The sequence below is a fragment of the Gigantopelta aegis genome, chromosome 14, assembly GCF_016097555.1.
Source record: "Gigantopelta aegis isolate Gae_Host chromosome 14, Gae_host_genome, whole genome shotgun sequence".
Classification (NCBI taxonomy): Eukaryota; Metazoa; Mollusca; class Gastropoda; order Neomphalida; family Peltospiridae; genus Gigantopelta; species Gigantopelta aegis.
Window position 1 is genome coordinate 28,212,956 of NC_054712.1, and position 9,578 is coordinate 28,222,533.

The following is a 9,578-nucleotide window of genomic DNA, read 5'->3' on the forward strand; positions in this document are numbered from 1 at the left end:
ATGGGTTTTTATAATTTTTATGATATTTTAGATCAGTTAATGTTGACTAAAATTAGGCAATTTTTTTGAAAAAGTCACGTTTACTTACCGGCATTTGTGTCTGTTATTCCCAATAACAGTGGTTTTCTGACCAGAATTTTAAAAAACCCCAACTAATTGTTTCATATCCCAATATTTGGTACTTTTCGTTGGTAAAACGATCAAATTTATTATCAAATTAGCTGTCACAATCAGCTAGGCGATCCCTGAAAATGACCGCGATGTGCTGTCATTGTTGTCAAGCGAAAATGCATGCCAAAAACCACTTTTTCAACTTTATAAAAACTAGAGCTGGGCGGTATTGAAATTTGAGGTTCGGTATCGATATCGGTAATTTTGGGTTGATTTACTTCGGTATCAGTACGGTGTTCGGTATTGACACGATACCGATATCCAGCGCTATTTTCGGTATACTCGGCTTTAAATGCATGCCTGTGTTATGGCTCACCCACAAATTTCATCTAAATACAATTAAACTCCATACACAAGGCTCTCGTCTGATTTATGCCAACCCAGTTTTCATTCGTCAGATATATTATTAGTACTTTCCGAGAAATATTTTTCAATACCGAAATTTCGGTATTTTGAAATTTGTTCGGTACGGTAAATCGGTATTGACATAATACCGATACCGAACGGTATATACGGTATACCGTCCAGCTCTAATAAAAACCTAAAGATACAGGAAGCTGAGTTGTCTTCTGTTATACAAGTCTTTCCGGTGAATGTCGTGTGCAAAACGGCGGGAAATAAGAATTGGGGAATGCACTGTATACAGTGTACAGTATGTCGATTGGCATGACGTTGGGCGAGATATGTCGCCTGCAGTAGTCAAAAGGTTAGGAACCTACATAAAAGCAGTAATTTTTCTTGGGTCACAAATTGTACATTAACCTTTAGACTACTGGATTAATTTTGAACAAAAACCACGTTGAGTGGGTACAAGTTTATAATTTTTACTCACATATATTCACTTAAATGTTTCATAAATACATGAAATAAAGTTCATATATGAATCGGTAAGTATTATTTTCGTGTCGTTTTTTTTGTAATTTTTATTATTTTAGATCGGCTAATGGTGATTAAAATTAGGCAAAAAATCGAAAAAGTTGCGTTTACTTACGGGCATTTGTGGCCAGCTGTCCAGTATTTATGTCCATTATTCCCGATAACAGTGGTTTTCTGACCAGAATTTTTTTTAAAACCTGAACTACTATTCATATTGCAATATTTGGTAATTTTTGTTGTTGGTAAAACGATCAAATTTATTATCAAATTAGCTGTTACAATCAGCTATCGATCCCTGAAAATTACCGCGACGTGCCGCCATTGTTGTCAAGCGAAAATACTTGCCGAAAACCACTTTTTGAACTCAAAATTTCAAGGTATTTTCAATTGAAAAAATCAAAACAAAAACCACCATTTTGAAAAAAAAATCTTTTTTCTTTAATTATATTTCCGTTTCCGGTGAGTGTCGTGTGCAAAACGGCAGGAAATATGAATTGGGGAATGCACTGTATACAGTGTACAGTATATCGATTGACGTGACGTCGGGCGAGATATCTCGCCTGCAGTAGTCAGAAGGTTAAGCAATAATAAATAGAACATTGGGGTTCTTGTCATCTGCCCATATCAACGTTTTATTTCAGGGCTCGAACGTAATGGCGGGATTTACTGTCGCTGAGATATAAATAGCTGTAGGTAGAAAGCATTACCAATGGCACTTTTGTGCTGTTGATAAAACTCCTCAACAATGGCAAAATATATATACCTTGTGTACATAATCTGCTGAGATAGCCGAATTGATAAAAAAAAATTTTTTTATTGCTTAAGTAAAATATAACTTTTATTGTGTGTATCAAACATATACTACTCAAAAGAATTTAAGGGTAAAAAATTTATAACCAAATAAGTTTCAGAGTGTATTAGATTGATGATGTAAACTACACCAAAAATTTAATTTATTGTTCCATATTTACAAAAAACCACAAATAAACGTCACTGTATACAAGAAAGTCACATGACATGCTGTCAAAGTTGAAGGTTGTCAAACCTGGATTTTACACATTAGAACATTTGTTTAATAGTGTGTGAATACACCCCTGGCGCAAATACTCTCGACGCATCGTTGCCTCATGCTGTTGATCAGACGTCTGAAGAACTCTTGGGGAATGGCCTGCCACTCTGCCATAAGAAGTTGACCCAGATCATGAAGGTTGGCCGGAGGGGCATGGTTATCCCGAACTCTCCTGCCTAATTCGTCCCAGGCGTCTCTATTGGGGCCAAGTCAGGCGAATATGCTGGCCAATCCATCCTGGCGATACCTGGTTGTCTGAGAAAGTCCGTTAACACCCTGGCGCGGTGGGGTCTGGCATTGTCATCCTGCAGAACTGCCCCGCCGCCAATCTGCTGAAGGCCTGGGAGAACCAACGGCCGGATAATCTCATTCAGATAGCGGATTCCATTCAGATTGCCATCCACCACATAGAGGGGGGTCCTGTGGTGGATAGAGATGCCGCCCCACACCATGACGCTGCCACCACCGAACCGGTGACGTTGTCTAACGTTAATGTCAGCGAAGCGCTCCCCAGGACGTCTGTAGACACGAACCCGACCGTCGTTGAACTGGAGACTAAACCTGGACTCACAAATGAACATCACTCGACCCTACTGAACACGTTGCCACCGCAGATGAAGTGTGCACCAGTGACGTCTGGCCGTTCTGTGACGTGGTAGGAGTGGTGGTCGAACAGCCTGGCGACGGCAGCGTAGATTATTGGCTCTCAGACGATTGCGTATGGTTTGATCAGACACTGGAGTTCCAGTCGCAGTCCACAGATTGTCACGTAATCGGCGTGCAGTGGTTGTGCGTTGACGTAGAGCCATATTAGTGATGTAGCGGTCCTTTCTATTTGTAGTGCTTCGGGGTCTTCCCGAACGTGGACGATTTCGAACAGAATTCGTTGCTTGGTACCGTTACCACAGTCGGCCAACGACACTCTGACTGACACCAATTCTCAGAGCAACATTTCTTTGCGTATTGCCATCCTGAAGCCAAGCAATAGCCCTTCCTCGATCTTCGATAGTCAGTTGACGTCGTACGATTGTCGAATTTGGAGTGTGCATCGTACATGAACGCAAGCTCCAATTATACGGAAATTCAGCATTGGGAACATGGAATACACATGCAAAGCGTGCAAATGAAGTGCTTTGTGAAAAAGCAAGTTATGGGCACTTAGCAGACCTTTTGCTTTCGCCCTAATTTACGTGCAAATGTAAGCATGTTTTCGCCATTAGAACTAGTCGACAGTGTCAATGACAGTGGATTTTAATTCATTTATGGGTTGCTTAGACCCACTTTCGTCAAAATGGAACAATACCATGCGTGACATTATGGTCTAGCTAATATAATTGACATTCAGAAAATAATGTCGAAAATATCGTCTGACCCTTAAATTCTTTTGAGTAGTATACAAATGGATACAGGTACTTTTAACAATTAGAATTTCTGGTTAAATATTCACGCAGATTTCCAGTCATGTTTAATTCTCCACATGTATCAGTATTTAAAATTTAATAAAATATGCCTCCCTTCCCCCTAAAAAAACAACAAAACCCCTACCTGACATAGACCTTTATTACAGCTCTATTTTCCCCTTACCGTTTCATTAAAAAAAGAAGTCGTACAACTACTAATCAATGCTACATGTGTCTATCCACAAATTATTTATTTATTTTATTTTCACTATCATTTATATCGGTTACATGCAACTTCACTTGCAATAATATCTGATATTTACGAAGTTGTAAAACATATATTTATTTATCTTATCTTATTTTATATATAGAGATAGAGATAGAGAGATATATATATAGAGAGAGAGGGGGGGAGAGAGAGGGAGGGAGGTTATTACCAGTGTTTTTCGGTATCGTCAATATCATATATTAGGAATAAAATTTGTTAGAGGCTCGCATAATACATTATTTTTATTCCTAATATATGATATTGATGATACCGAAATACACGAGGGTAATAATCTCTTTATCATATAATTTCAAGCTTAATACAACATGTTTTTGTAAACTGTACACACAACTTTAATTCCAGTCCGCCATTACTAGATATTCAAATGACGTAAGAATATGTAGCGCGGTGTATTTTTGAATGGAAATGACGTCAAACTCGAATGACGTCATTTTGGATGTCCTTACATCAAAACAAACTAAGGCTTGAAAGTTTTTTTGTTTTCTGAACGCTGGACAGCTTTCAATGTCAAATTGCCATTGAAATGTTTTTATTCGATGACTATGAATACATACATCAATTATGGGAGTGTCACACAAGTACGTTTGTTTAAATGTCAATAAACCTAGTGCCGTATGATCTTAAAAATATCACATACATTGCACTGAATATGTACGATATTATAAAATATATATATATATATATATATATATATATATATATATATATATATATACTAAAAGGGAAAAGTTAATGTGACACACAAAAGACGAAGATAATTGATGATAAGTTTTTACTGCTGTGTTTGAAACGTTACAACATGGAAAGAGAAATGTCCAAAGTATGGAAACAAGCAATAGTCCATAAAAAGGGTGCACCTGCCATATGCAAATAAGCCACATCACTAGAGGGGGTCCAGAGCAAGTGTGTCCACCTTGAGCATTGATACAGGCCTGGCACCGTCGTCTCTTTGAGGCCACTAAACGCTGGAGAAAGGGATGGTATGGGCTGTGAGGGTTGCTGACTGGAACCTGTTTCGCAGATGCGTGGTTCGGATCCATGTGTCTTGGCAAGGGGTTGTCATGGGTGGTTGGCCGCTACGGGGACGGTTGTTTTGTTCATATCGTTCCCATAAGTGCCATATGGTGTTTCTGTGGACAATGAATTGACTTGCGAGGTCCCAGATTCAAGCATCCCTATGACTCGCCATCTGACATTTTCATTGATGCGTGGCATGACGGTGGCATCCAACAGTTCACTAATGGTGTTTTTCTGACTTCTGGACTTCTGAAGGCTGCACACAGTGGCAATGATTTGCAACTGAATGTCTGGCCTTTTATGGTGAACACTGGACAGCATTTCTCCCGAATATTCCATGTTTCTTGCACAAAGCATGCAATCACTGCAGCAACTGATTGGTTGCATTTCTTTGAACTGTTTTATGCACATTTTCTCTGGTTTACATCCATAAATCCATTCACAAATTTATTACTCCAAACAATTCATGTCACAATAACTTTTGCCTTGTGTATATGTGTATGTGTGTGTATATATGTATATATGTATATATGTATATATAATATATATATATATATATATATATATATATATATTATATTATATTGTAAGCCACCCGGCTAACAAAAGGAACAAGTCAGGCAACCATAGGACTTGTGGTGTTAACTTCTCTATCAAAAGTTGGGGGTGCACCGCGAACTTTGACCCAGCCGGACGTTATTTGGTTGAGTACTACCTATAGGTGACATATCCGATTATATGATTTATTACTATTAGTTAGTAAAATTGTATTAACTTAAAGTAAAGTAGGGCTAGTAAATTTTTAATCGTGGCTAGTACATTTTTTAAATCACTAATCCCATGGCTAGTGGATTTAAAAACAATTCTAGAAGCACTGAATCATGTTAAATACGATAAATATCTGCATACATACATGCACACACATTAATATTATTTCAGCCCATATCCGATATTTATTGTGTACAGATCCCAACCAATGCTTTCTAGGGCATTAACAACAACATATTTTTTATTTCATGATAAGCGATAATTTACAAATGTCTCCAATGTCTTTGTTGGTTGTTGACAGAATTTTCGGGTTCCCTACTGATAGAATAATTAATCATGGAGATATTTACATTCCTATTGCATGGCCTCCCATAGTCTATGTCCCCCAACTTGTACACAGGACTATTTTTGCGAGATCAAGTGTGGGTTCACTGTTGGCGTCCACGAGTTGCTCTGCAACACGGACATACATAGTGGAATGTGAAAGAGGTCTATTGTATCAACTTTAATTTGTTAATATGTACCTTTTTCTGATTTTCCTTTGTACTGGGGTGTTAAACATTCAGTCATTTTTAAATGCTCTTAACTGTCCTCCCCAATTTTTGTGAATGGTTATTTATTTATTTAAAACAATTTTTAACAATTGTTATTGTTTTGGATTTTGTTTTATTTCGTTTTTTATTTGTTCATAAATACATTTTCTAGTAGTACTTGTATTAGTAGCTTACAATTAGAAAACTTAATTTTCAAATTTGTTTTGAAGTTTAAAACTGATAAAAGTATTCTGCTAAAGTGTTGGATTAGGTTAGAGCTAAGAAAAATTAATTGTTTTAAAAAGTTATTTGGTTTTGTTTGTAAAAAAAAAAAAAAACCCCACATTTCTTTTGAAGTGTTTTTTTAAGGCACTGTCTGGGAACATTACTTTTAATAATCCTCTAGCATGTGTGAAGGGGTTAATGATAGTTGCTGGCATATTATTTCCTATTTGTCTATTTAAAAAAATATTTTTTTCAATTTGGAATCAATATGAACAGTAAATAGATGGACAGAAAAAACTTAAGCAAACTATTTGAAAATATATTTGACAGAAGAAATTATTTGTAACATTAACTGAAAAAAATAACCCTATTACTCTATATGCAAATGCCTTGGAGGTTTTTCTTAACTTAAGAAAACTTATTGGATTGTTATGACAATGGCAGCTCCAGTTTTCATGTAACGAAATATACATGGTTGTCTGATCTTTTCAAAAGTTTTACTCTGATCTCTCTAGCCAGGGGAAGTAATCATCATTTTTCTTTGGCCGTGAGCCCTTTCTGATTACGCTTTCATCAAGTGTGTATTGATTTTGACATTTTGCGACGCCCACGGCAGATTGTAGCCAGTAATAACTTGTTACTCTCTTCTTACCCACTCACACGAAATGCCCATGAACGCCCGAGGGTGAAAAGTACATTAGGAGCGGTGCCATCAGCTATGGCAGGTGTTTTCAGTGTAAAGTGAGGGCGACTGCTTCAGTGATTGCAGGCTTATTAAGTTGTGCTGAAGAGCCCCGGGACTTCATTCAGCAGGGGAGGTAGTATTATTTAACAGCAATTTCCTGATTAGAACAGGAAGCGGTGGTTAGGAAAATGGTAAATCTCTCCTCTGTTTTCTGCAGCACTGCACATTTATTATTTCGGTGCTGGTTTTGTTCTCTCCAAACATTTCTACAGAATTAAGAGTTAAAAAGAAAAAGAAAGAAAGAAATGTGTATTTAATGGAAACATTTCACATGCATGTACAGTGCAAACTCTGGAAAGCAGATGTGAAAAGTGGTGTCTTAAAATGACCAGTTTTAAAATGCAGATCTTTTTTATGTTAATTTTTTTAATTGGTAAAGTGGTGGCTTTTTAAAGATGATTTAGCACTTGTCAACAGGTTTGATAAAATAGGCCTAGCATGGTTCCTTGATGTACAGATCAGTTTGTGCAAGTAGATATTAATTATATTAACTGATTTAGTAGAATAATAAGGTGATCTTTAAAGATAAGTGGTCTGTACTACATCTGATTGGATAGGAAGGAAAATGGTCTCTTAAGACAGGTGGCTGCTTAATACAGGTAATTTTTGTCCTATAATGCATTTCTAAGGCTAGGGGATGCAGGACTGTTATGACAGATATGGGTTGGGGTGTTTTCATCTTTGCATGGAAATTCAGTATATCTTTCTTCTCCATTTTTTGTTTTATTTTATATTGTTGAATTCCATTATGTGACCCTATCCTCTCTGGTAATAATTTACAACAGGAATATCCCTTATTTGCATTTTTCTAAATAGGGTATTTTGTCTTTGCAGGACCACCACCAGGCAGATATTGAAATGGATTTTGGAAGACTGGTAAACGCTTTCCATCTGGGACAAACTGTTTGTGTACCTTTAAGATGTACATTAAAAAGACCTATAGTGTTCAATTCAACAAGTTTACTGCCTTGGATCATGGACATGATTTCATGAGTCTGTGTAGATGTGTGAGGTTAACCTCTCTTAAGAGGTTAATGACTCTCATGCTCACAGAGGTTGTTCAGAGGAAAGGGTTCATTGGGATGCTGCCAGAAGATACACATTGAGTTTGCATACCATTTTCATCATGGACACTTTGCCCATCTTGTGGTGAATCATTTTTCACTCATCTTTGAAGTTTTTACAAGTTGTTAAATGGACATTAATTATGTATGAATGAGAAATATGTTTTGTCATTTTGCATGTCTTGGTGACAAGTGTTCAGTAATTTAACTAAACATGGACAAGACCTACCTTTGAAAAATGATGTTTGGGAGTGGATGTGGTGCTTTTATTTTGTTTTAAAACGTTGTCATTGCATCATCATAAAATTCATCTTTTTCTACTGTTTTGTTTTGTTATTTAGAATTTTAATCTATGCCAACAGTTGTCTTAATTAAATGACTGCCAGTCACCTTACCAAGTCATTTCCTTTAGTCACCTTACCAAGTCATTTCCTTTAGTCACATTGATTTGATTCCTTGTTTATAAACTTTATACTCTCATCCCTACAAAAAAACAACAACATGCAGTTGAAAGTCATTTATACGCCTTTATGGGCCTTGTAATGACCGTTTTGTAAGAGGCTAGTTCATAATACCAGGATTGAAAATTAACATGAAAACAATGGTCGCCAGCAAGGCCAGTTGAAGAAAAATCTTATTGGTCCTTCTCAAATTCAACTAGCCCTCCAGTTACCATATTGAAATTTAACTGCAAAGCAAAAATCAAAACTAGAATTTTCTTTGTTGATTAATAATCGTGTACTCGCCGTATATACTACATTTGCATAAAAAGGAATCCGGTGAATTGGCATGTAACTTCACAATGATTAAAGTTAAAATCATATGAAAACGTGATGTTAAGTTTTAAATCCATACCAACTCAAATAAAAATAAATTGAAAAAAAAATCCAGTATAAATAAATAAATTATACATATTAAATCTCATTTTTAATACATGGGGTGAAGACAAAATGCTAGGACAGTCACGGTATGCATCTTTATTTGCATTGTCTCTGAAAAAAGGAAAAGGGTGGGACGTAGCCCAGTGGTAAAGTGTTCGCTTGATGTGCAGCCGATCTGGGATTGATCCCCGTCAGTGGGCCCATTGGGCTATTTCTCGCTCCAGCCAGTACACCACTACTGGTGTAACAAAGGCTGTGGTATGTACTATCCTGTCTGTGGGATGGTGCATATAAAAGATCCCTTGCTGCTGATGGAAAAGAGTAGCCCATGAAGTGGCGACAGCTGGTTTCATCTCAATATCTGCATGGTCCTTAACCATATGTCCGACGCCATATAACTAAATAAAATGTGTTCGAGTGTGTTGTTAAATAAAACATTTCCTTCTGATGTAAAACAATATAATACAGTACAAAAAGACTAAACATACAACTGCACGTGCTTTAGTAAACTAGTCTGATTGGCAGTCTTCTTTGTGCCGA

At 36.8% G+C, this 9,578-nt stretch overlaps 1 protein-coding gene across 1 annotated transcript in view; it reads left to right on the forward strand.

Moving 5' to 3' along the window:
• LOC121388640 (small nuclear ribonucleoprotein-associated protein B-like) overlaps positions 1–8,473 on the forward strand; it is a 33,400-nt gene extending 24,927 nt beyond the window's left edge. Inside the window, exon 5 of the mRNA XM_041520069.1 lies at positions 7,928–8,473. Within this exon, the coding sequence (XP_041376003.1) occupies positions 7,928–7,950 (23 nt within the window). The 3' untranslated portion in view covers positions 7,951–8,473. The remainder of the gene's footprint in view (positions 1–7,927) is intronic.
• The last annotated feature ends 1,105 nt before the right edge of the window (positions 8,474–9,578 follow it).